The sequence below is a fragment of the Danaus plexippus genome, assembly GCF_018135715.1.
Source record: "Danaus plexippus chromosome 18 unlocalized genomic scaffold, MEX_DaPlex mxdp_20, whole genome shotgun sequence".
Taxonomy (NCBI): Eukaryota; Metazoa; Arthropoda; class Insecta; order Lepidoptera; family Nymphalidae; genus Danaus; species Danaus plexippus.
Window position 1 is genome coordinate 3,825,348 of NW_026869853.1, and position 26,634 is coordinate 3,851,981.

Below are 26,634 nucleotides of genomic sequence, written 5' to 3' on the forward strand. Positions count from 1 at the left end.
ATTGAACGTGTGATAAAATTAAATTCATCGGAATTTTGACTCTCCTTGGGCAATCAAATGACTTTTTTATTTATTGGACAAAAAGTTTTTAATAGAAAAATAATATTTTAAAAAACTCAATGAAGCATTTAACTTTCATCAAGACTGATATTAACATTTTTGTAGAATATATGCGGCTCACTAAATAGAAATGTCAAAATTAAATTTGTGTAACGACTTTAATAATTATGTCAATTTTATATATCGATATCATAATTTCTGTATTATATATATTAATCATCAATTAGTAACTCAAAAACGTAACGCAGGGTCAAGTAATAAAGTCGCGATCTTTGTGAGGAAATGTCATTTAGTATGAACCGGTTAAATCTGTTATGTATTATTATTGGAAAGTAGAGCAAAACTCAAACGTAAAGCGGCGGAGTTAATTCAGTTTGTATCTAGGCCTCCGAGAGATATATTGTGTTTAAGAGCATTCATGGTTGTTATTTAAACATGCAAAATGATAACTTACTTTACGGTGAAAATATAAGCGGAGAAATAAACGAGATCAATATGAATAATGTCAGTCAGAAAATTGAGGCGAAAGTGAAAAAGGCTAGAAGTTTCGTTGAACTGTCTATATTAAACACGTCGAATTCGGTGAAGAGTTTGGGGAGGAATGAGAGACGTGTTTTAGTTTTATACACCGGTGGCACCATCGGTATGGTGAAGAATAAAGATGGAGGTGATTATAAAAGTGCTCGATTCCATGATTTAAAACTGTGTTTTGTACTTACGTCGCCTTTTTAATATTTGTATATCCCCAAGGCCACTTCCAGATAACGATTGACATAAGATCTTCTGCTATTTATTTTTTAATTACAAGCATGTGTCATTAACTAATCGTGAGAGTTGGCTTGATCAGCGATCATATATTTGATACTTAAAACTAAGTCTCCTTTTATGAGATCACGGTTATACCAAAAAAATACTACCAGCATGTGTTAATGAGACCTTGTTTAAAACTTTATTCCTAACTGGCAAATGGTTTAACTGAATGCATGAAATTGTACATTATGAGATCCTTGTGGCTTGGGAGGCATGACGTTATAAAATTATCTTACTATCCTGATTTTAATATGCACCACCTGTAACTCATATGCAACTTGTAGAATTAAAAGCTGTTAAGTGAGCATAATGCGGTAGGTTGATATTTTAAACTGGATATCAAATTTGCAGCTTAACTCACCAACACATTCCATTTTCAGTACATAAAATTTAAGTACTAATTTAAGTAATATCACAAACGCCGCGACTCGGCTCTATATTGCTGATGTATTTTTCTAAGAGCTTCATATTAATTTAAAAATATTGTATCACGAGAAAAATAATCATAGATTAGTCTGAGCGATATTTCCTAATAAAACCAGATATAAGATCAAATTCAAACAGCTAAGTAATGTGTATTTTCTATAAACATATATTGCTAACACCCATTCCGAACGAAAAAAAAACATTAAGAATTCTTCAAATCAATATAGTTTTAAAAATGCAAAAAGCTTAAAAGTTACGTATTTCAAGTGTCCATTTAATCAGGAGGTCAATAGATTTCAATTAACCCTTGTAATTTTTATTTAACTATTCGTCAATATGTGATATGTGGGCGGGTCATATACTTAGTATATTTTTCTTTTATAATGTACCGTAATTTATATAAGTATAAGTTAAAAAATATTTATTGTAAATTATATCGAGGCGAGAGTACAAAGATTCTAGAAGGAAATGTCTGAGGTAAAAGTATGTAATTAAAATTGCAAGCGCTTATTGATTAAGTTAATAATGTAATAAAGATAAGGAAAATACGATTGTTCTAATGATTTATTACTTGGTTGTGGTAAAATATTTATGTTCTTTTATATTATATACAGTGACATCTTATCATATCATGTATTGATACGGAGAGCTATTTCAACAATAGTGACTATTCGGGATTTTTTACTTACAAAGAAAGATGTTTAAATCATAGACACACAAAGTTATAAAAAATATTTATTTTAAAACTTTGCAATATACCGAAAATTATAACATAAATTATATGAATAAAGTTAAATTTAGGGAAAAATTAATCATTGTGGTTAAATTATTTCAAGTAAGCTTGAGTTTTGCTAGAATTTCTTTGATTATTCTTTTTTTTTCAGTTCTGGTGCCACAAAAAGGAGCTTTTGAAAACCTCATTCGAGGGTACCCACAACTCCATGACATTATGTCATGGCGCCAAAGACTAAGTGAACCCAATTTTGACACTTCCTTTCTTGTGTTGCCAGGTTTATTTTATTCTATCCATTTATTTAAACAGATAAAATCCAAAATATTATGTTACTAGTTTGTTTGATTTACAGAGGCCAAGGAATTGGATATGAGAATTTCTTATAAAATAATAGAGTACGAAAATTTACTGGACTCTTCGAACATGACTGAGCAAGAATGGATAAGAATAGCAGAAGATATAATGGTAAAATTGTGAGAAATAAAAATTTATGAAATATGTAACAATATTCAAAAAATATATAAAGAAATTCTAAATTATTAAAAAACTACTTACGTCGATTCCGTACAAGTGAGAAACTATTAATGATGAATCGAAATGAGTTAGAACCTTCCGATTATTATCGATAGGAATAATTTCCCAAGATCTCATTATGTCGAGTGCATACTCGATGCATGCATGCATGGGATGTATGATAATAATATTTTTTTAGAAACACTATGAAGAGTATGACGGTTTCGTAGTTCTTCACGGTACTGACACATTATCATACACAGCATCTGCCTTATCGTTTATGTTTGAAAATATTGGTAAGGGCATTGTACTCACTGGCTCACAGGTAATAAAAAACTATAAATTTATTATTGTAAACAACGTGGTCCACTTTAAAATGATGTTTTGTCGATAGATTCCAATATTTGAACCGAGGAGTGACGGGTCAGATAACTTGGTGTCATCGTTGCTCATAGCCGGTGGACTGAACATACCAGAAGTCACCGTGTTCTTTGGAAATAAACTCTATAGAGGAAATAGGTTTGTTCTCATACTAACGTATAGTCACCGCCGTTCTCTCCAGAACATCTCCCTGACATCATTCTAATAACAGTGTCCTAGAAAATCTGAGGTCTTATATCATATCCTAGGATTTTACTCGTTCCAAAGGTGCTTCATAGTTTTTCCTTAGCTTCTCGTACGATAGGTGATGTCTGGGTGGCTGGAAGTCAGCATCATTGACCGTTGATGTCTCCCAACAAGCCTGTGCATCAGAAGAGAGGGAGGGGTCTGATGCAACTATTAGAATTTGATCGCCTGATTAAAAGAGTTAATAAGCAAAATATATTTAAAATATCCACGATAGAACATAACTAGGTTTCACTTTTTTGAGGGCGTAAGTTTTTAAAATACCCCTGAAAACTGTCACATTTTTATTTACTTCGACATATATTTTTATAATTATTTGATAGTAGATTAAAGTCATGATTTACACTAATTAACGGTTACCTAGAACGATCTCGAGGTCATATTATCACATGTTGGAGGCGCGGTCTTCGGGGTTTTTCCGATAAATTGTCATAATATATTTAATCAGACCCGTGTTAATAAGAAATATCTACAATTCGTGCCTCACAATACGACACTGCACGAGCTATTTGCGAATCACAGATGTTATTACACTAGTAAGTATTAGTATAAGCGTTATTTATGTATTAAAAGAAGGAAAAATTTCTCGTAATACATATTTGGTATAAATTAATTTGAAAGAAGATTGTTGCATACAATAACTTTTTGTAAGCAATAAATTTATTCTATTTCATCATATAAAAAGGGAGTCATTAGTCAATTAGCTATATCGATATTCACCTATAAGAAGTGCAGTCCTATAGTCCTATAGTCCGGTAGGTTTTGAATACATTTATTACAAGGTACTGAAAATGACAACTTATTGTAAAAGAATAAAAATATAATGCACATAACTCTGCATATGCCATAATTATTTGGTCATTGATATAATTAATGTAAGTAGGAACAATAACAGGTATATAAAGTGTTTTTTCACAACACATCAATACCTTCACATACCACGTAGTGAATATTTATTTTATTTATTCAAAAAAGAAATCCACTTGCAGAACAAGAAAGATATCAGTAAACAATTTATACGCATTTAACTCCCCGAATTGCGTCCCACTCGTCGAAGTTGGTATCGACTTTGAAGTAAATAAGAAGGCGATATTCAAACCAACAGTCATAGAGAGATGTCACTTACACGCTAAGATGTCCAAAAATGTCGGTCTTCTTAGGATATTCCCTAGCATCAGCGCGTCCGTGGTTAGAACATTCTTTCAGCCGCCAATTGAAGGTACGCCGAATTTATTTCCATACATATTTGTTAAAACGGTAAAAAAATCATGTTTTTTTTTGCAAAATAGGTGTGGTATTAGAAAGCTACGGTGCTGGCAACATACCATCGAACAGAGAGGATCTATTTTCGGAAATAGCGGCAGCAGTAAAGAGAGGAATGATTGTTGTTAACATAACTCAATGCACCAGAGGCAGTGTCATTTCTCCAATGTATGAGACTGGTAGAGTGAGTACAGGCGTAGTTATTTATATTCTCCAACTTTTAAAATCAAAAATAATTCTCGTAAAGTTAATAATTTAAATTAAATTATGTCCCGTTAAATTAGTCCATTAGTCCATCCAAAAGATAAGGATAAGTCTATCCAACGTAGGTGCATCTTTAGCTGTACACAGATTACCATAATTAGAATATAATAATTTTCAGTTAATATCAGAGTGCGGAGTGGTATCAGGTTACGACATGACGCCAGAGGCTGCCCTCACTAAACTATCTTACGTGCTGTCCAAAACAGAACTCACTTATCAGCAGAAAGTTGACGTAAGTAGCTCTTTACTTAAGAAATTAATAAACAGAATTCAATGTGTGGCATCATCAACTAAAGGGACAATCATAACTCTAACTAACATGAAATAACTCATTGCACATGATGTATTTTAGAGGTAGTATGTAAAATGTAGCTTTCATTGATATGCCTTTATCGTCACAAATTTTTTGTTTGCGATGCCTAAGATTCTGTTTTCAGTATAGATTTTATTAATTTACACTATTTATTCTTCTTTTTAAAGAATCTCTCACGAGTGGTTTTCTCTTAATAATTAAGTTATTTTTTTCAGATGATGGTGACGAACATAAGAGGAGAATTAACAAATACGTCATCTATAGCTATCGAGGTATAGGAAATATTCCAGTTGACAAAATATTATTAAAATTGTGACTGAGGTCATAGGGGAATATTGTAATGATTTGATAAAATATTCTTGCATCATGAAATATTACTCGTTAGGATTGTAAAGTATACTACGAGTATTAATAATAAAGATAAAGAAATTTATACAGTCATTACTAAGCAAAATTAATAATAGTCATTTATATATTTTATCTAGTTTTACGATATTAAATTAATTTTAAATATCCTCCTTTTTTTCCAACAAAATACCATGTTAAATTTTGACTTATAAAATTAGAATAAAAATCTTAGGAAATACTAAGTTTTAAGGGTTAAGATGCGAAAAATTCAACATAACGTTACTCTTTGATTTCGCTTGCCAAAGTCTTCGTGAATTGAATGGTCTTATCCTTCTAATAAATCACATTTCCCTAAGAAGTCAAACAGCATAATTTATATATTACATGTTTCAGGACAATACTCTTATAGATGCTCTAGCATCAAGTTTGAACATACAGTCACCAAAGAAATTAATAGAGGTGACAGAAAAAGTGTTCAGTGCTCTCTTGTTATATGCAATAGAACATGATGATCTCAGAGCTGTTAAGAAGATGCTGGGTAACAAACTCTTACACTACATTTACACTCTCGCCTCGTACCTCGTCTCGTGTATCGTCTAGTATCACAGCTCGCACCTCCGGACGCGAGCGCTGCGAGGCGCGAGACAAGACGCGAGGCGAGTCGCGAGCGACTATTTACACTCTGACCTTGTGCTTCGGCTCGTGCTCCCTCTCGCGACTCGTACGCGAGTGTAAATCCACTATTATAATTGCAAATTTTTTATGGGATCTTTTACTTTATTTTTTTAGAAGTGACATTATAATAATATATATATATATTGTCATGTTAGGTCATATAAATTTTTTTAACAATTAAAATGCTAATATTCTAGTTACAGCAAAAAAATATATATTTCAATAAATGTTATACTGAAAATAATGATATGTAAAAACTATTTTCAGATATGGGTGCCGACGTTAACGCTCAAAACTCAGAAGGCAAGACGGTGTTGTATGAAGCCATTCTGAGGGGAAACATGCCTATTGTTGAGTATTTATTGAAGAGCGGTGCAAATGTCCACTTGAAAACAAGGCGAGTTGATTAGTAATAACTTAGCTTTTAATCCATTTATATAAAAGTAACAGAATATTTTAATGATTTAAACATAAATTATATAGAAATCTTAGATGTTCTATGAATGTGAGCACACTTAAATATTGTAACACAATTAATTTAAAAGTGACACCAGCTGTATTAAACTCTATTCTATTGAATGTAAGTATATTTTGAATTGTTTAGATGTGGCGAAACACCTCTCTTAACGGCTATACATAAGGATGACCACACAATAATATCTCTTCTCCGACAATGTGGAGCGCACCTCGCTAACGTGGACACAAAACCAGTTGCTGAAATGCTATCACTAGCAGCCAGGAGTGGTGTAGTTCACAAACTGGAGAGCTTGAGGGCCGCGGGTTCGGAACTCAATTTACCAGACGAGATCGGTCAAACACCCTTGCATAAGGTAATTTTTTTATTAAAGAACTACTTCGTTGTGAATATTTTTACAAATCAATCATCGACATCATCATCATCAGCCTATAAGAGAGCCTACTGCTGATCAAAGGTCTCTTCTCACATGGAGAAGGTTAGAGCATTAATCACCACGCTTGCTCAAGACGGATTGACGATTTAAATCTTATAATTTGAAATTATAAGACCAGGTTTCCTCACGATGTTTTCCTTTGCCGTCCGTCAGTGGCGTCTAAAAGTTCTTAGAAAGTACTTATGACTCGGAAAAGATCACATTGGTACTTGCCAGGCTTCGAACCCGCGCCTTCACGTATGAGAGGCGGGTCTTTAATCTCCAGGCCACCACGACTTTTGAATGGCTACAAATACTATTATTCAAATTTATTGCATTTATTCATAAGAATATTTTTTCAGGCCGTTCTCTGTAATAATCCAGCGGTGGTCAGATATCTGTTATCGCAGGGAGTGGACAAAGAAACCAAAGACAGCCTTGGATTCACTCCGATGGATTGCGCGATAAAGTTGGAACTCACCAATATTATTGATATGTTGAAATAAATATTTATTATATTATAAACTTAATTTCGCATGTCTATATTTTTTTTTTATTAAGTTGAAAATAATACAAAAGTATATATGCTATGGACGTGGAAGATAAAGACTTTTTATTCGTATTACCTTTCGTATAATTTTATTAATAAACATTTCTATTAGTTAAAACTTTTATACTGCTTAAAATTTTGGAAATACTATTCTCTTCTATTGGACAAGGTATATAAGCTTGACAATTTTTGCCCATCAATCCGTTAAGGGCAGCTTCTTCGACAGTTGTAGCATTTACGAATGCTGATACAAGATGGTTACTGGAAAAAAAAAAAATATAAATCAACGTACAAAAACGTAATAATGTAAAGTTTTCAAGCAAAATTGCTCTTTAATTGCTTTTTATTTGTATTTTTCTAAGGTTTCGCAGAATATGGTTTAATTATTCCAATTGAGGCTCTAGTAGTTTACATGACCTATTTTTTGATCAAGCAGAACTGACGCGATTGGATCTTATTAAAATATCTATTTAATCAACAATATTCTTACCTCATGATTTCTTTCAACGTTTTTAAATCCTCTGGCCTCTGGGTTTTTTGGTTAATCCAACATGCTATTCTCTCTGGACATCTCCGACTATTCGCTACTAGTTTTTCAGAGATATCGTTAGCTAAATGTACCAAACTCTCATCTGTTACTAAAAAAAATATTAAAATATAGTTCAAACTTTTTACTAACATAAATGTGTGTTCTGAAGAGGATGGTTGCGATATTCGCATTTTGAATATATTTGAATTAAAAAATGTCAGTTGTATAAAGGACTTCAAAAATTTTCGGGTTACAAAATAAAATTTTCAGTGTCCATAGAAATGCTATTATAGGACAGGGCCAAATAAATAGCCGTAAGTATTATCCTTGTTACTTATTTAAAAATAATTAAATCATTTTTACACAAAGTAAAATTCTGAACATCAACAGATCACGGTAAACACGGTTCCTTCGTTGTTTGTGAAATTTTATTGTGGTGAAAATGTTTTAATGTACATTTTCAGAAGAAGAACGACGAATGTGTTATTGATAAAAGCTATTGGTCTCGCAGGTCATGGAGCAAATGTACCTGGTAGAGATATTCATTGACAAAGTAACAATCTTCGCATCTGAGGAGGATGAGAAAAGTGGAGCTAATAAAAATCTAATTGTCAAAATAAAATTTGGTCCAAAAATACAATTCATTATAAAGGAAGGCCAGTTGGCTGTTAAGGAGGAAACCCAAGATGATATAATTGAATGTGATGAAAGTGGGCGACGTAAATGGACACGAACAATCAGAGTAGGAAAATCTTATTTATTCCCTTCCTATCCAGATACATTACTTATGATACTCAGTAAATTTCCTCTTGAAATTGAAGTTTGGAATGATGATGAAAATGAGGTTGAAATATTTGTTGGAATTGGTACAATGCATTGGGAAACTCAGTTCTTTCATATGCTGAAAGAAACTGCTGAAGCTTGTAAAATACATGAACCTCTCAGCATTAAACAAGTGACTCCGTTATTTGCAGAATGTTGTTGTAAGCAAGTCGGTGATATCTCATTTATACTTAGATTAAGTGCTTTAGGAGAAAGTATAATTACCGAATTTCAACAACCAATGAAAGATCCCGATACATTTGTTTTTAGGACAAATAAAGCACCAAGTATGTTCCAATGTAAAAGAATTGAAGGTGATGATCCAAACTTTTGTATGGTTGGCAGTCTATATGAAACTACAACATTAGAAGATCCAACTGTTGTTGATAATGCACAACAAAAGATTGAAATTTGCACCGAGTTGCAAAGTTGTGGAGTAGGACAAAAGGATGTCAATTATACTTGTAAACATGATGGCGATGAGAAATCGACACCCAAAAAGAAATATCCCATTGACAAAATAAGAATAGGTGACATAACAGGTCCGTGCGGTAATGCAAATTGTCCATTGGCACATAAAGTTAAAAATTATATTAGAAATTTAGAAACATACAAAAAGGAAGCAGAAGGCAAAGTTACTGAAATGAAAGGTAACACTACAAGAAAAATATGCGGTACTTGTGACTGTAAAGATGATCGGTGGCATCGGGAATTATGTCCTGAAATGTCAAATAAGCAAGAAGAAGGAAAGAAAACCGAATGTTCTGGTTGTGGTGGTATAGTTAACCAGGGTGAGACTTGTGAAGATAACAAAAATAAAATGTTTGGAACTGGTTTAACACCCAAGACAAGCAAAACGACAGTTGCATACGTGTTTAACGTGACCAAAGTTCCTGGTTTTAAGGAGTCTCTTTATGGAAAAGAATACATTGCTGAGAGTGCTGTAACAAATTTTTGTACTCCTTCTGGTCAAAATTCTATACCATTACAAAATATGAGCGGTTGTTGTTGTCAGAAGCCTGGTTGTCCATCGACTCAGGAAAGGAAATTAATTGACGATGCCACATCAAAATCAGAAAACGCTGCTGCTAGCCGAACTCCTGGAAATCAGCCAGTAGTATGTAACGTGGAAATAAAGGAACCAAAAAGAAAATTTTCTGTCTATAACTGCTTTGAACTTCCAGATGAAAGAGATTGTAAATGTAATCCTCCTAAACCTTCTCCACCGTGTAAAACTTTTGATTGTGATTGCATAATGGAAACAGCTAACATAGCGTCCAGAAAAACTCACCGACCCTATTGTCCTTCTTATAAACACAAAAATAACTGCCCAGTTACAATGATGCAAGAAGAAGATTTGGAGAAAAAACTAGCAGAAGATGACGAAAATGAAACCGAACCCCTTCCTTATGGACTTCCACCTATAAAACTTGGGCCCTGTCCTGTAATAGGAAGACCCTGCTCTGTTCCTGATGGCTTCGCAAGAATGTACAAGACTGCAGCATTACCGGCTCAGCCTCCTAGTTACAGTGACGCAGGAAAAGTTTGTTGTTCAAAAGAATATGAAAGGATCAAAAAAGCAATTAAAGACTATATGAGATATGAAAAGGATCACGATTATAGATGTGTAAATAAGTTTAACGTGGACACTGAAAGAAGATGTTGTGATAAAGAACAAAGATTATTATCTCTAATGGGTCGCGGTTGCTGTGGTTCTCACAAACTGGCCATTCAAGAGAAATTTAAACAAGACAAGAAATAACTTGAAACCAATGGATATTTTATTTTGTAACCCATTAGAGTACATAATAAGATCTAATAAAACTTATACAACATTATTTGTTTTATTTTAATATAATAAACTAATGTACAACCAATATAATATATATTTAGTAATTATTATCTGTCCAGAAAAGCAAATAATTTTCTTATGTTTCTGTTTAGAATTGAACACAGTTTAAAATGGGAGAAGACGAAGAAAGCGACAAAAAGAAGAAAAAGAAGAATGCTTCTAAATATAACTACACTTTCGGCGATATTCATCCAGGTGGTTTTTACTATCATTATTTAAAGGTCTTATCAGAAAACGTATATTTATAAAAATTGTATTTTATTTGTAATAGGTGTGGTAATTGGACACAAAACATGCAATCCTTTCTTAAAGCCCGGATATCCAGTTCCTGCGGGGATGGGCTGGTTGTGGACTGCTACTGACGTACCGGGAATGAAGGTAGGTGATTTTGTTTACCAGATGTATAAATGTGTTACAATATTTTTATTATTTTTAGCCTCGACGTGGCTGGCAACCTGGGGTTATTGGTAAGAGTGTCGCTAAAACAATGACATTTAAATGTGCGAGAGGTGGCCAAGACAAAGATAAGAGTAAAAAAAAGAAGAAGAAAGGTCGAACTGCGGGAGCTGATATGGGGGGAGGGGATTCCGAACCAGAAGAACCGTTAGAACCAAAGCCTACACTTAAAGTACAAAGGAAAGGTGACGTTTTTACAATACAGGTAAGGACTATTCGAATAAACTTGTGGTATACAGTATGTTAGGTTCCAAGGTAGGTGGCAAAGCATGTCTTTTGAAGTTCCTGGTTAGTAATATGAAAATAAATGGATTTTTAAAATTGTTCTAGGTGAATCCCTTAAAAGATCTGACGGAAATTGGCCCAAACGAAGACCCCTACGTCGATTGCGATCCTATGGTTTTTAAGATTATAAAAAAACGGAGCCCCGAAGAGCAAGCCAAAGTTGAAGCAAGGAAAATGGTCAAGTTAAAAAGACAGCGAGACGCCGAGATCCGGAAAGCCTTAGCTGAAGCTGTGGAAGATATTTGCAAATGTGCTTATATGGACGTTTATTGTAACGATCTGTCAGCTATAGATAAAGTTATTGACAGCTGTCCAGCTTTTAAGGAACCAGAATGTGTTTGCCAAGAGGAATCCCTTAGTTCACTATCCAGTAATGCAACATGGGATATTGAATATACGCCCCCTTTTGGATGTTTTGATTTAGCTCCAAGAAAAAGAAAGAACTATATCCACGTAGAAACGCAGTATATTCCAGCAGATGCTGGTATAGTTGAGGCGCCGAAGATAAGATGCAAGAGATCTTGCGCGTCGATAAAACCGAAAAAGAGATCCAAAAAGATTTGCTGCTCCCCGTGTTCTTGAAAGTTTTTAATAATAGCTTGTGTTGTATTTAAAACGTGAACATTAAAAATAAACAATATAGTATTTTAAAATTTTAAATAGTGCTAATACGGTACTCACCTCTCGAAGTACGATCCAAGCTATGCCATCCAAACGTTTTATTCAGAATAGGTATAAAAAGTGTCGTAAAAACTACTATCAATCCACCGAGAGTAATTGCTATAGGATTGATGTTAATTTTGGGAAAATTCTAAAAAAATAAGTTATAAAAATAGTGTTCACTGTCCCATTTAGAGACTTTATATAATGATATTTTACCATTTCGTGAAATCCGAAGCCGGACAGTGCGTTGAGGGTCTTCTTAAAGGGTATTTTAACAAATGGAACAGAAAAATCGAGTGCTACCTGAAAAAAAAGAGATTAAACGATGATTCGAGTGTTTTGGGAGTTCTAGTAACTTTGACTCACAATTAGGGTCTATTAATCAATTAAATTTATATGAATTCAAATTTTATTTATCCATAAAAAGTTCTTATATTCTGATTCCATCAATTAATAAAGCTGTTTTATAATAGGTATGGCTATAAAAATTCTTATATTAAATTAATTTGATTCAAATGTACCTGAACAGAAACAAGTATAAGGATTACTTAATAACGTTGATATTGCCACAAAGTTAAACAATTCAAGTATAAATGAAGCCATAGAATAGAAAAAAAATTATAGGGGTATTATATTATATTGACATACATACATACATGTTGACGGGCAGATATTGCATTCTCGGGATTACTTAAAGCCTAATGAGATCTGAGATTTTCGCGAGTTTTATTCATTTAAATACTTAAAGCGTATTTTAAAATTATAGGCCTTTATGAAGTGTGCGATTTTCGTAAGAGTGAGTTATTTTTTTCATGCATAAAGGGGTGAGTAATACATCAAGTATGTGAGCCACCATACTAGTCCATCTCGCAGAAACGAATGCAGTGTTTACAGAAAAATATATAGTACTATTTTGAAGTATTTTAAGTATTCTCCCATTTTATTATCATTGTTATTGTTGTTGACCAATGGGGAAACAAAATTATGAACCGAAACAAAATTCTTTTTTTAATAAAATTATCTTTTCAATATTATGTACATATATTAACTGAAGCTTGACAAACCATAACACTCGACTGAAAGATGGTATATACAAACTATAATCAAATAGTTTCTAAATATGAAAGAAGTATGCATAGGTATAAGTTATATTATTTTAAGTATATAAAGCGAAGTTTCGAGCATACTTCGGACTATAAATAGGATAAAATAGGGTATAATACACTACATTATTAGTTGTCATTTAACAATATGTTCGATCGTTAAGAATATTTGATTCATCTTTCAGGCCACAAATTTGTTTAACAAATAATTTTCAAAACAATTCATGAAAGTACCAGAGTGGTCACTGTGTGTGTATGTGTCCGAGTATATAAAAAAAATTATATATATGTTGTTAGCTTCGTTCATTATTTGTTTTCAACATGACTATGAGTTAGTAAAATCCATTTATCTTATATAAATAAAGTAATAGTATATTCACTATTTATTTGAATATTTAACTTACAATTATAAAAATATGGGTTTATATAAAAAATATCTTTATTTAAGTATCTTTTTTCCTAAATAAAGCAACCGACATCTTTTGAACAGAAGTAGGCCTAAAACGGACAGACACGTCTCTCTATTAATATTAAATATGACTATTTAGTGGTAAAATATTGTGAGACGTGTTTAGTGGTAAAATATTGTGAGATAAAAAAATAGTCCACAATTACAGTGCGAATGAAGCCTTAATTTTTAAAAAAAGATTCTATATCTTACATATTTATTGAACTATACTCTGAAATGAAAGTATTTTATAAACAAAATAAAATAATATACAAACCTCTACATTCTCATCTTCCAAATCGAATGTAAATGTTTTTCCCTGTCGTGGATCCTGCTTTGTGTCTCCACGCGTGACGTAAAATACACACAATATAGTCACATACACTAATAACATTTCTGATTTAAAAATCATAATTTATATTACAATAAACTTGATTTTCAAAATTAAGATAGATTTTTTTTTCAATTTTATAATTACCAAACGATAAAGTATGGTTTTTCTATCGTGTGCTCATCAACCCATACTGTGGACACGTTTGGCGCCTTTTTACGACGCATCAACAGAAATATGTTGGAAACTGGAAGGAAAAGTTTCCGTGTATTGTCACAGAAATTATAACAACTTAGACTCGAGTAGGCTATTGAAAATATAGACTTCTTAACGCTTAGAAGGTATTTGAATGATTTTAACTTATATGTTTGTTTTTTTTAAAGCAGAAATTTTAATAAAGTGTGTATATGAATAAGAACCTAAAATATGTGTTCCAGTAGATCAGTGCTTCCCAAAGTGGTCCAGGTGGACCCCCAGGGAAAGTTATAAGTTTGGGAACTACTGCAGTAGATCATTAATGATACAATTTTCCACTAAGATAACTGTGTATAATTATTATTCCATCGGAGATTTAAGGAAAATATTTTATACTTTTTTCTCTTTCTCAAGTCACTACCTCAACATGCATTTTTCTGTTCACCAATTTTGTATTAATGAATTCACGTCATATGATTACTTTGACAATTTTCAAACGGTTAGGTGAATATTGTCCTTAAAATGATCTCGATAAACTAGAAATTGTTTTTCTTAAAAATTAAATAGAAATCGCAGCTTGATACTTATTTGTATATATGTAAGTGCATAAAGAAATTAATTAAAAATGTGTGTAGGCTGTATTCTATGTAATCATGTCTAGTACATACAAAGTACTGTGCAGGCCAATTTACAACATTTCACGCGACAAGATCAACATGATGTCTCATTTTAAATAAATTACGTCAATTATAGCATAAAGTATTGCTGGTTCTATATGGCATTTTTTTTATCTCCCAATTTAAAAAAATAAATGGATTGACTAATATATTTTTATGAATTAAGAATTTGAAGATTTCATAATTAAAAAAAATGAAAACAAATATTATAATATTTTCAATAAATAAAATACACAATGATATCTTAGTTTTAATTTAAATCTTACAAAGATAAATCACACTATAGAGCTTGAGTGACTTTTGATTTGACCATTAACGGAAAAAAAGTGCTTGAAACGGGACATTATCAATTCCAGTGTGAATGAAGCCATAACAAAAACAGACTACAAAAATTCTATACGTAGGTTGCAGAAATAAAAATTGTGTGTTTTTCCAATAAATAAGCCTAATATTATGTTAATGCATCCAACACTATCAATATTGTCACCACAAACTTGTCAACAGGATTAATATAAATTCTCCTGTCAAGAAATTTTAAATAAATCGTTCTATTATGTTATGAGTAATAAATCATCTATATGCGTTGGTTAAAAAACTTATATATATATATATATATATATATAATTTTCGACATTTTTCTACCTTTATTTAGATACCACACAAACTTTGAGGGACTTTTTATGAAATTTTTCGTAAAAGTTTTTATCACGTGTTTAGTTTAGAAGGAGTTTAAGTTTGTAGCACGTGTCGGGTACAACCGTTAACGACTTTTGCTTGACACGGTAATTGACACGTAAAAAAAAATTTTGCTGACTACATTGACTCGACTTGTTGTCTAATGAGAAGGTAGTTTAAACTATAATAATGAAGTAATAAATAATGGTTGAGGTTTAGAGATTTTTATACGAACTAAATTTAAATTAAATTGAAACAACGAGTCGTGGTTGGATGTTAAATACATAAATTCTCAAAAACGAACGTGCTGTCATACCTAACACGCTATTCCAACGTTCCTTTAAACTTAAATGACATAAAATAATTACTTGTTCCTGATTGTTTAAAACTCAATTTTTTTTTAAGTAATATGTAAAATCGTCTTTGCCTTGGGTGATAATAATGAATAAATTATATTTTCTTTAGTACCTGCATCTTAAAAAAACACAGTCAACTTTGTTTTCCCACCATTACGATTGTTTTATTAACCGAAAGTTCAGGTAAATTACAGAAATATTAATATACATAAACAAAGTAAGTTGTTTAATTTTTTTTTATAATACCGTCCTTTTACTTTTTCGACATAAAATTAAGTGTCTTTGTTTACATCTAGAAAAAAAAAATTCACCGTTAATTATTTCTAAAATAAGCGACGTCTAATTCCGTGACATTTTAATCGATCCCATTAACACTAATAGAAGACATTTCCATAATGCCATGCAATCTTTTCCTCATACGATAGCATCTTCCACCGTGACGTAAGGTAAAAGTCTTGTGTAACCATATGACAATGGTGTTTCCCCATGCGATTGTTCCGAAGCAAGCTTTGGAACGTTTTGTATAAAGTATTGAGAGTGGTGTGGAATGCGACAGTATCATTCAAGAGGCCAAGATGTTGAAGATAGCAGTTTTTTTGTTCGTCGCTAGCGGATGCGCCACCGCTAATTACAGAAATGATGGGTGAGCAACGGTTCTTTATTCATTATTATATACAAAGACGTCTGAGGGCGGGATCTTTACTCTATGCAAAATCTTGCAGATTTGTTCCCAGTCCAACTTACCAAAGGACTGAAGATCAACTCGCAGAACCCTCTGCAAGAGTCGAAAAAAGCAGAGACGAAGATAGGCCGGATAGGACTCAGAGATTTGGTATATCTTCTTATGGGAGTACGGTGAGGGCATGGCTTGATTTTATAATATAACATTTTCTTCCTACACTCTAAAACTATATATTTTTTTCAGGGTTCCTTTGGCGGTTCCGCGCCAGGACTATATTCCCCTGTCAAAATTGATTTAGGAGGAGTTCTCATTGGATCTATTCTAGGCTTTGGAGCTGTAATAATTCTACCAAAGCTAATTCACGCCTTCTCCTATGGTTATGGAGGATACGGAAGAAGTAAGTAGACATAAAATATTTAATTATTCGTATTTGTTTTAAAAAATAAACTATTGTTTGCAAACAGGCGCCGACACAGATCTGAACCAGGTTTCTGACATGATAAGTCGATTGGACGAATCCCTTACGCGTTACAACATAGACTCATCTTCGTGTATGCAACGACTTGCCTGCTCCTACGTCCAACTCGCAAATGAGAACATGTTGACTGGCAACGCAACTGACTTTGATGGAATGTTGGCTAATCTATCGAGGTATGCTGTGTAGATAAAATGAAGTTTGATAAAATATATACCTTTAATACGGTCCACAATTATTTTACTTCCAGCAATTCGTTAGTACGTCGCATGCTAGATGGGACATCGATTTACGAAGCGATCTCATCCGGCAAGTCTTTAGACACCAACTGTCAGACGCTCTACCCTAAATGTAAACTAGATAAAAAAACAGTCGTAAAAATGATCACGCAATTGGTGCCTTAAGATGTTTTATATATTTAGGTTAAATAAAACTAAAAGCCAGTTATAGGTTATAATCACAGAATTATATTTTATTATGATACATTAAATTTTATTGCCTTTCATTTCAACCTACACTTAGTCGTATTTTTATATATTTAAATATGGAAATGAAGGAAAGAAGACCGTTAAAGAGAAAAAATATTATGGCAACATTTGCTTTTAAATTAAAATTTTATAGTGCTTCGCTGTTACCCCGCCTCATGATAAGTTGAGGTATATTGTAAGATGGTAAGTATATATATCTCAGTAAATCTCTTTTCACTCTTTACTTAAAGACTTCTAAATTGTTAATGGGGTTGACAAAGATGAAGGAAAATAAAAAAAAGGTGGTCAGTCAGCTTTAAGCCTGGTTACAGTGCATACCAAGAGGTATTTTATTGTATACACTTAGGAGTGCACTTGGTTTAAACCGATCTGACACATTACCACACCGTCTTCACATGGCAACACAATGACTCTGTTTATATGACCAAAATTTAAATAACCCGCGTATACGAAGTTCAGGTAGATTTTACAGCTTTAAACCTGATTTAAAGCGCAGGATCCCTAACCCAGGTGGACTAGTTTCCATTTATTATTACCAGAGTGAATCAATAACTGTTCGGATGTAATCATACGCGTAACGCCTGCGTTACGTCGAGGTGGAATTAGGACAACTTATTTAACCTGACCTACATAGATTAGATAAAATTCATTATTTTTACTACTGCTAAGTTTAGTGTTTATTAACAGCTGATTTAAACGTCGCAAACAACTAAAAAGTTTTATTAGAAAGTAGCACGATTTATTAAATTATCGCATTAGACGACTACAAGAAGCTCGGTAACACAGTTTATATAACTAAGATTACTCAGCAGAACAGCAAAAATCTTCGCCCACGCCAATTAGAAAAAAAAAATACATACGTAGATTTTGATAATATTATAAGGGATAAAATATAAATAAAACACATGGATACAAATTTAACAATATTATTGATTAAGTCAATGCCAACCTAAATGATATGTCCGGCCACTCAATACCCGAAGAGCGCTGTTTCATATTTTGAATTCCCGATGTAGAACTAACGTTGATACATTGAAATTTCTTACAATAATTGATTAGCTTTAAATAGACATTAAAAATTTTATATGACTTAGTTATTAAAACCAGCCACTCGTATCGTAATTTGTGACAGGAAAAAAATGTACCATTTTTTATACAACAGAATATTTTGAGCAGATAATATTGTACTTTAATGACTATATTTTTTGGATACATAGTACGAGTTATTGATCTTAAGATAAATCCTAAGATTTATTTTTCCTTTACACTGCGTTTATATTACAAAGCATATTGAATTGGGAATTTTAAACTATTTTTAAATGTTTTACCTTTTTAAATATTAATATGACAATAGTATATTAATTTATTGTAGAATGCTTGGAAATGTTTAATAATGCCAGTACAAGCACAAGTTCCTAATTAGGGTAATATTAGCTGGTATTGTTTAAAATGTTTATATTTAAATGCATGCTTTAAATTACATTGTGATGTACAAATTTATATATAATGAATACTATATATAGTGGCACAAGAGACGTCAGATAAAAAGCCAGACTCACTTCATAAAATCCATTGCAATATCAATTTAAAAATCATGTTATGGCAACACTACTAGTGTTTAATACATGTACACAATAAAAATTCCATTGTTGGTTATACAACAATACTAGTAGAAACTTTAATTTAAAATAAAATTGCATGAATTCTTCTTGTAAAGAATACCGCCAACAAATACCTAAAACGTTGTCGCTTGAAATTTTATAAAAGTACAAGTTCAGCACAAGCAACAGTCTTATATAGAAGGTATTGTCTCAAATTCCGTCATTGACTCAATGTAGACCCATTTTGGAACGTCGCAAAACAACTGGCTTAAAATAGAAATACTTAATAAGGTCTCCATTAAAAAAAAAAAAACTACAAAAATGTTAGACAATATAATGGCTAAGCCGTAAGGCATTTTCGCAACGCGGCATCAAATGTCGCCATTGGACTGTTTGTAAAACTACGCACTTGTGAAGGGCTCTAAAGACACTTGTGGTCTATAATTAAGATGTTCTACTTGTCAATGACATTTTTGATGATGCCGGTCCTACCCGTTCCTTTTTGGGGTCAGAACCCCGTTGGAGTCCAGACTTATTGACACATCATACTAAGCAGTGAATAGGCGTAGGCCATGGGTTTCACGTCGGGATGAGGCTGAAAATTATTGCATATTATTACAAAATATATCATATAATAAAATTTATTCTTCCCAAAGACTTCACTGGGACAACGGCAACAAATAACTCTGTCATCACATCACATCACACACATCACCCGTCATGAAATATAAAACTTTTGAATATAATTAAGTTGATATTTCTCAAAAACAAGGAATTACTCAAGTATGTATTTACCACAGCCTCATATGATGTGAAGTTTGGTTTCAGGTCCTTGCCTTTCATTGTTATGAAAGCACCAAGATTGCCCATGGTGTCACTGGAAATATATTTTATTTAATATCTAATGAGTAATTACATTGTCAGTGCAATTACAAATTTATAATATAACCTATTGTATTGCTTTAACAAAAATACTTTTGTTAGGAAGGCTCAGTCAATATAGATCAAAATACAGTACACTTTTTATACTCAATAGAAAAAGATATGGGAATATAATATACGACTTTTGTTCGGTCTGTCGGTACGCATAAATGGAATATTAACAGTTACATATGAGCCAAATAATAAGAATATAACTAGTTCAGAAATAAAATCCGAATTTGTCAAACACTCCCAAGGATACGATTGTAGTGGATAAGTAAAGTATAACATAGAAAAATCAAATACATTCTATCAATAGTCAATTCTCACCAGTAATTAGGTGCTGAGAAAACTGTGATGCATTTCCCATTGTGGGCAACTTCGTAACCGTCGTTTTTCACCTCATGACTGCGTATGATGTAGTCCAAATTGTTCGTCTTCAGGAAGTTCTCGGTAACATCTGGCCCAAACTGACACCCCACTCCTCTGCGGGAAGGAGCCCTACCCATTGATGGCTGAGGGTCGGACCACAGCAGTTCACACATCAAACCTGAATAACGATTTAAGTTATAATTAATATTGTGGTATTGAAAAAAATATATATCAAATTCATTATATGTGTTTTCTATTCATATTGTATTCGTATTCTAAGTAGCTATACGGAATGACGCAGAGTAATATAATAAATCTACCTACATCACTTGACAACATATTATTAAACAATACCAAGCAAGTATAGGTTTATTTTATTTTTGTGCTAAAGGGGGCAACCGAGCTGACCGCCTACCTGATAGAGGTAGTACCGTCGCCCACGGACATCCGCAATATAGCTTTGCGTATGTGTTTGATTAGGGAAGAGGGGGAGGAAAAAGTGGGAAAGGTAGGGAAAAGGGAAAGGGCAACCGGCTCTCTCACTCATCAGACAAAACGCAGCCATTAAAGACTACTTTACGCCGATCTTCTGCGAGAGGGTGGTACTTCCCCGGTCGAGCCAGCCCATGTTCGAGCTGGAGTAACTTGACCACAGCTAGGCCCTACCATCTATTATATAATTTACTAATTAATCAGTGATTGTATGATTCAGACCCAGTTTCACCAAGCTCTGTTTGTCAAATCTAAACGAGGCATTTACTAACGAACCTTCAAAAATTGTCTGTCAAAATATTTACGTCCCACAATGGAAAATTAACAAGACATTATTAAATGACACGTCAAATGACCGACTACCAAATTATTCGTTCTTGTTATAAGACGACCAAATTGAAGGTATAGCGTTTCATACGACATTCTTGCTAACACGCACCACTTCGTCCCTTGATCGTATATATCCCACGACACGTCACTTGTTAGCTAATGCGATCAAATTTTATATATCGCTGCTTGCATAGATTTAGAAACCAAAAATCTCTCTTTTCAGTTCACTAGGTGTAATGTCAACATCGTGTTGTCAACAATGATGAAACAGATGCTGCTACTACGGCTACAAAACATCAGGGTGGGATTGGACACTTGAGTTTTGACAAAACCATAGATTAACAGTCCGTCAGCCATTTGACGGAGCTCTAGAGCAGGAAGTAATACTAATGTCTTGTTAAGACATTTAAACAGACGTTAGCGCGTGGTGGGACGCTCGATACATCTGACAGCCTATCAAACGCCTTAACACGTCATTATTGTCAAAAATAGTTACCTTGTTCAGGAGGCTGTTTATTTCGATCAAGCTCCCTTATTTCATCTAGAGTGACGTCATTCTTAGAGAATAACCCACCATGCATGACTAAAACTCTGTTATTAATGCAATGAGCTAGCGGTAGCCAGTTGTACACTTCTGTGAACAGATCTGCCATTTGTGAAGTGTACTTGGAAGATACTTCACCACGGAAGCCATACACTCTGTTCATGTCGAGGGTCTCATGATTACCTGGAAATACAACATTGTTTTGACTAAAAAATGCATGGAAAAGTTCACAAATTGTTGGATATTAATGTAAAACGATGTTATCAAAGAATTTCATTGCTTTCTGTTGACGTAACATGTAACGTTTCAAGCATGAATACCTCGAGACATATAGAAATGATCCGGATACAGCAGCTTGAAGCTGAACAATGTGAATATACATTCAACACTGAATGAGCCTCGGTCAACAAAATCCCCGTTGAACAAGTAAGGGTTTTTCTCAGATGGTACACCGTTCAGTTCGAAAATATTCATCAAATCATAGAATTGACCGTGAATGTCCCCACAGACTGTAAACTTTTCATCATCTTGAACCTTAATATCAACGAGCGAAGGCTGTTTTTGTAGATAAGCCTTAATATCAATCAAGATCTGTGAAAAAGTGAAAAGATATGCTTGAGAACAAATAAGAACACATATATCCTGTTGCTATCAAGTAATCAAACAAATATGGTCAAATAAATCATATCAGGCATTGTTCAACAATCAAATGTAAGTTATTTTTTACCTTATAAGCATATTTCTTGTGAAGTTTCTTTTGCTCTTTGTAATATTTCATCAAATCCTCGACAAACTTGAGAGTAACTTTCCCATCTTCGAGACTCGGACCTTCATATTTATCTTCAATAGCTGCATAAGGTATTTATTTATTTATAAACAAAATAACTATATTGATAATAAAGTATAAAAATCTTATTATTATTTTTTTAAGATAATTTATAAAGTTAACAATATAAGTGTGCTCACTCATTGAATCTAAGTTGATAGTATCAGCAATGTTGACTTCCTTCTTGTCGACGGATATTGCCTTTTCGAATGCTACCTTTTTGCATATTTTGTCGCAAGCCATAAATTTCATTTTTGCATCTTGATCATTTGGTCTGACTTTGGTAACCTTTATTGTTAGTAAAATATTTTCAGAATATTAGCTTGAAACAATTGATTAAGTTTGCAAATATACATGTTGCATAAAAATATTGAGATAGGAAATAATAATATTATTTTTTCCTTTTAATAAAACTATATAGTTTTATTTGTATAAAATACAAATTTTTAACTTAAACAGTAAATCATACATACATATTCAAAATCCTTAAGTGCTAATTTGTATTTCCCTAGCGACATGTACGCCGCCGCCCGCCTGTAGTATGCCTTAGTGTATGACTTATCTATTTCTATAGCTTTTGATGCATCTGTCAGCGCATATCCGAAATTTTCCAATCGCAAATTAGCTATGCTCCGATTGGCATAGCACGCCGCATTTCCAGGGTTCTTACTTATTGCTTTAGTATATAAGGTAATAGCACTGTCGTAGTTTTGCTCTGAAAAGGTTATTTGTCAATTTATGTGCATATATTCACTTGGATCGATACTACTGCGTTGCCGAACATGCAACAGAATAATGTCCCATAAATATTCGATTAGGGCAAAAATAATAAAGATTAACGAATTTATAGAATAACTTACTTTTAAAATATTCGTTTGCTTCATTTTTCAATTTGTCGGCAGCCTCTATGTCTTCCTGGGACACGGGGTTGGAAATATCTTCATTTTTAGCCATAGCTCACAATTTTTGAATATTGATAGTTAAAAACACTAAAATCTATATTCCGGCCTTATTCATAAGAGAAAAAATGTGATTTCTCGAACACATCCATTACATGCAATTCGATAGGAAAATGAATTGATAGGTTCAAGAATGATTGACGAATGATTTTCTGAATGAGAGACCAATTAAAATGTTGCCAGATTGATATGTGTAAGAAACATTGATTTTTATAAAATAAATTACACGTTTAGTTATAGCATCGCAAAGGTGAACTATATAATTAGAAATAGTCTAATGAGGAGTGATTACAAAAAAAAGCATAAATTCAATAGTTTGATATAAAAAATAACAGATATCGAAAAGTAGCAACAAAAAAAATATTATCACATAAATAACTTTTAGTGTTAAAAATGAAATTTACTAAGGAAGTAAATTAGTTTTAATATATTTCAATATTTATGAAGTGTGTTACTGTATCAAAAAAAAAAACATGGATTTTTTTCTGTATTTTGAAATTTTTTAAAGAAGTCAGACGAACCTAATTATTTTTTTTCTTCCTAATTGACATACCTAAATATTAACATAACTAAATAGTGCTATATAAAATTTACTTTAAAATTTTTAAACTATTAACTATTTTATGTTAAATATTATATAATATGTCAAATATATGTAAACATAAATATAAATATCTATTTTCGAACAACATTGACTAAAAAAAAAACAAAAAATCTTTAACATAAATCAAACAATATTTTTATTCATTTTGATTCCCACCATATTTCTTAGCAAATGTTTCCTTATTTTTAATGTTTGCAATTTAGACTATTTTAAGTAGCAGGATATTCTTCTGTTACACAATTCAAGGTTCCTTCTAGTACAAACATACAAAGGTTAATTAAACACACCTGTTGAGATTTTTTTTTAAAAAGCGGCCAACTGGCGGTTGGTAAATTCTTCCATCAATAATAATATTCCATCTTATCCTAATATTTACATCATGGAAGGAGTTAGGACATTAAATGGGTAGTTCAGTAGTAAAGACGATATATGGTTCTTAATTCACTCCTATCATTTGTGAGATCGTAATACCGTGTTTAAGACAACCTCCATACAATATTGCAGAATCATTCGTAGGAATGTCACTGTCATCTACTTTATTCTATATTTTGGCCGTTACTTTCCTTCTTCGCGAGGCATAAAATATTTAAATTTATAATTTTAATTGTTACCACCCATCCCCCCAACTTTCTGTGCTGTGGAATGTCGTAAAATTCGTTCCTTATTTGTTTTTTCATCACTTACAGAAAATTTATACGCAATTTTGACTCTGTAGGAGATATAGCTTAAAAATCCAAAATTTTCATTGTTAACACCCACACCCGCAACCATTATTGGTGAAGAGTTATTACGAAATTCGCAAATAGATAATTCCTTCATCAATAAAGAAGAATTCTACCAAATTTGGAGCATGTAGGAGCTATATCTTAAAAACGATAATTTTTAATGTTGACGCCTTTGCTATACAACTTGTGAATGGAATTTTGTATAATTATAAAATCATTTCTTAGCTCATGTCTACTCGTCAAAAGGTATATTCCTACCAAAATTTAAGCCTCCACGCCTTATGGTGCCAGAGACATCGTGATAAGTCAATATATTTCTGGAAATCTGTTATATATATTGTAGGAATATGAGAGGGTAGAAGAGAATCAATGTAGGAATATGAGAGGGTAGGAGAGACTCAAACGACATATAAGCCGTTGTCAGAGGACATCAGGGCTCTTTTTTCGTTCGTAACGCGCGTTGGTGTGATAGTTTAGTCGTTAGTAGATTTTCGAAGTGTGTTTAAATCTTTCGATTGTATTATATTCGGATTTCATTTAACGATTAGTTTAAATCAAGATAGTTGAAAGTTATTCATTTAGAATTGTTTTTATTTTTGTGTAAATTTAATAAATTTGCAGTGGAATTGTATCGAATGTTATTTTTTAAAAAGCCAATTCTTACCTTGTTTCTAAGATCAGAAGTGGGATACGTACCTTGAGAACCCCGTTTGGTAAGGCCTTGTTATTTCAATTTACCCACACATTATTTTTTTTTGTGTTTTATTAAATATTTCATTATAACTTTTTTTAGACACTGAGTTATTTTAAATATCGTGTTACGTTATTATCGAGAATATTAATTTGTGTTAATTACTTTGTTTAAGCGGTGAGTAAGCTTTCATTGCGTTTGTTTGTTGATACGTTAATTTCTAGCGATCATACTTATTTAATTATTTTATTTTGTTACTAAAATGTCTGAACGTGAACGCAATTGTAGCCGCAGTGGTCTTGATAGTAATCCTCGTCGTGATCGTAGCTAGAGTCAGGGTAATAGTTCCCGTGAGCAATCCTTTGATGAGAATAACATGTTGAGACTTGATATGGAGGCAATGATGTCTCGTCTTAAAACGTTAGAGGCGAAAACAAGGGCTTCGTCCATGCCGCGCCGCGCGTCGGTGAATTCACACAACTATGAGGAATTGCGTTACAAAGGTTTGACGCCCGGTAGCGTTTGTAATAGGCAGTCATCACGACAGTTGCAGACACCAACGCGCGTCCGCGATATATCTCGCGTTTCCGATCGTCGTGTACCCTATAGAATGCGTGAATTATCGTCGATAGGGCATCTGGTTTCTCCGACGCATGTGACTTGACGTGAAGCTACCATTCAGAATGTTATCATCATCAGGATCCGGGACCTCGCTCGATCACGACAAGTAGGCGACGCGGGTATACCGTTGGAATTAGTACAGGCGAGTGTTACCGATTGCATTGCTAGTGCCTTCAAATCAATTAGTACGGCTGAAAAATTTCGGTATTACTATATTTCGAACTTTGATCCAAATCTACACAATTTTGACGATTAGTGCATACAAATTGATTGCGCGAAAGTTTAAAACAATTGGAATGATTTAGAATGCCTTTCACGAATAGGAAATTGTTTGTTAGGGGATGCGAAATCTTGGCTCAATAAATGGGTGTCTAGCTACCGTAGTTGGACCAATTCTAAGAAAGAATTCAAACCTTTATGTCCTGAAGTACCAGATTTT

General features: G+C 32.9%; 5 protein-coding genes across 8 annotated transcripts; 3 read left to right on the forward strand and 2 right to left on the reverse strand.

The window, feature by feature from the left end:
- The first annotated feature begins 397 nt into the window (after positions 1-397).
- Positions 398-7,447, forward strand: LOC116773326 (L-asparaginase 1-like). The gene is made up of 13 exons (XM_061528580.1): positions 398-727; positions 2,181-2,306; positions 2,382-2,494; positions 2,742-2,867; positions 2,937-3,061; positions 4,159-4,388; positions 4,459-4,616; positions 4,815-4,928; positions 5,225-5,281; positions 5,751-5,895; positions 6,300-6,429; positions 6,637-6,862; positions 7,285-7,447. The coding sequence occupies exons 1-13, from the start codon at positions 496-498 to the stop codon at positions 7,426-7,428; spliced, it is 1,926 nt and encodes a 641-aa protein (XP_061384564.1). The 5' UTR covers positions 398-495; the 3' UTR covers positions 7,429-7,447.
- A 78-nt stretch (positions 7,448-7,525) lies between these two features.
- Positions 7,526-17,365, reverse strand: LOC116773325 (uncharacterized). 2 transcript variants are annotated; one of them, XM_061528581.1, is made up of 6 exons: positions 17,239-17,365; positions 13,908-14,208; positions 12,296-12,382; positions 12,098-12,227; positions 7,963-8,104; positions 7,526-7,733 (listed from the first exon to the last, which is right to left on the reverse strand). In XM_061528581.1, the coding sequence occupies exons 2-6, from the start codon at positions 14,040-14,042 to the stop codon at positions 7,565-7,567; spliced, it is 663 nt and encodes a 220-aa protein (XP_061384565.1). In that variant the 5' UTR covers positions 14,043-14,208; positions 17,239-17,365; the 3' UTR covers positions 7,526-7,564. The 2 variants fall into 2 exon arrangements, with proteins under 2 accessions (XP_061384565.1, XP_032521654.1); XM_032665763.2 differs by having other exon boundaries at positions 7,531-7,733; positions 7,963-8,110.
- Positions 8,188-12,076, forward strand: LOC116773322 (uncharacterized). 3 transcript variants are annotated; one of them, XM_032665759.2, is made up of 5 exons: positions 8,197-8,315; positions 10,768-10,870; positions 10,947-11,053; positions 11,112-11,336; positions 11,462-12,076. In XM_032665759.2, the coding sequence occupies exons 2-5, from the start codon at positions 10,786-10,788 to the stop codon at positions 11,996-11,998; spliced, it is 954 nt and encodes a 317-aa protein (XP_032521650.1). In that variant the 5' UTR covers positions 8,197-8,315; positions 10,768-10,785; the 3' UTR covers positions 11,999-12,076. The 3 variants fall into 3 exon arrangements, with proteins under 3 accessions (XP_032521649.1, XP_032521647.1, XP_032521650.1); XM_032665758.2 differs by lacking the exons at positions 10,768-10,870; positions 10,947-11,053; positions 11,112-11,336; positions 11,462-12,076 and adding an exon at positions 8,466-10,658 and having other exon boundaries at positions 8,188-8,315; XM_032665756.2 differs by lacking the exons at positions 10,768-10,870; positions 10,947-11,053; positions 11,112-11,336; positions 11,462-12,076 and adding an exon at positions 8,513-10,658 and having other exon boundaries at positions 8,188-8,315.
- On the forward strand, positions 16,306-17,511 carry LOC116773324 (uncharacterized). The gene is made up of 5 exons (XM_032665761.2): positions 16,306-16,507; positions 16,587-16,719; positions 16,790-16,943; positions 17,011-17,197; positions 17,272-17,511. The coding sequence occupies exons 1-5, from the start codon at positions 16,440-16,442 to the stop codon at positions 17,423-17,425; spliced, it is 696 nt and encodes a 231-aa protein (XP_032521652.1). The 5' UTR covers positions 16,306-16,439; the 3' UTR covers positions 17,426-17,511.
- A 908-nt stretch (positions 17,512-18,419) lies between these two features.
- LOC116773323 (serine/threonine-protein phosphatase 5) lies at positions 18,420-23,709 on the reverse strand. The gene is made up of 9 exons (XM_032665760.2): positions 23,456-23,709; positions 23,069-23,310; positions 22,736-22,883; positions 22,497-22,618; positions 22,090-22,360; positions 21,722-21,952; positions 20,362-20,581; positions 19,906-19,987; positions 18,420-19,705 (listed from the first exon to the last, which is right to left on the reverse strand). Exons 1-9 carry the CDS (start codon positions 23,547-23,549, stop codon positions 19,643-19,645), a joined length of 1,473 nt encoding a protein of 490 aa, XP_032521651.1. The 5' UTR covers positions 23,550-23,709; the 3' UTR covers positions 18,420-19,642.
- Positions 23,710-26,634: the final 2,925 nt, after the last annotated feature.

Bases quoted from the DNA above. Each gene is read 5' to 3' on its own strand.
- LOC116773326 (XM_061528580.1), top strand. From the start codon at position 496: ATGCAAAATGATAACTTACTTTACGGTGAAAATATAAGCGGAGAAATA. The intron at 728-2,180 runs GTGATTATAAAA...TTTTTTTTTCAG, and splicing joins GGTGAAGAATAAAGATGGAG to TTCTGGTGCCACAAAAAGGA. The intron at 4,617-4,814 runs GTGAGTACAGGC...AATAATTTTCAG, and splicing joins CAATGTATGAGACTGGTAGA to TTAATATCAGAGTGCGGAGT.
- LOC116773322 (XM_032665758.2), top strand. From the start codon at position 8,516: ATGGAGCAAATGTACCTGGTAGAGATATTCATTGACAAAGTAACAATC.
- LOC116773325 (XM_032665763.2), bottom strand. From the start codon at position 14,042: ATGATTTTTAAATCAGAAATGTTATTAGTGTATGTGACTATATTGTGT. The intron at 8,111-12,097 runs GTGAGTACCGTA...TATTTTTTTTAG, and splicing joins CTTGGATCGTACTTCGAGAG to TAACAGATGAGAGTTTGGTA. The intron at 7,734-7,962 runs GTAAGAATATTG...TTTTTTTTCCAG, and splicing joins ACGTTGAAAGAAATCATGAG to TAACCATCTTGTATCAGCAT.
- LOC116773324 (XM_032665761.2), top strand. From the start codon at position 16,440: ATGTTGAAGATAGCAGTTTTTTTGTTCGTCGCTAGCGGATGCGCCACC. The intron at 16,720-16,789 runs GTGAGGGCATGG...TATTTTTTTCAG, and splicing joins TATCTTCTTATGGGAGTACG to GGTTCCTTTGGCGGTTCCGC. The intron at 16,944-17,010 runs GTAAGTAGACAT...GTTTGCAAACAG, and splicing joins TTATGGAGGATACGGAAGAA to GCGCCGACACAGATCTGAAC.
- LOC116773323 (XM_032665760.2), bottom strand. From the start codon at position 23,549: ATGGCTAAAAATGAAGATATTTCCAACCCCGTGTCCCAGGAAGACATA. The intron at 23,311-23,455 runs GTAAGTTATTCT...TAACCTTTTCAG, and splicing joins AGCAAACGAATATTTTAAAA to AGCAAAACTACGACAGTGCT. The intron at 20,582-21,721 runs GTAACTATTTTT...ATCGTTATTCAG, and splicing joins TAAACAGCCTCCTGAACAAG to GTTTGATGTGTGAACTGCTG.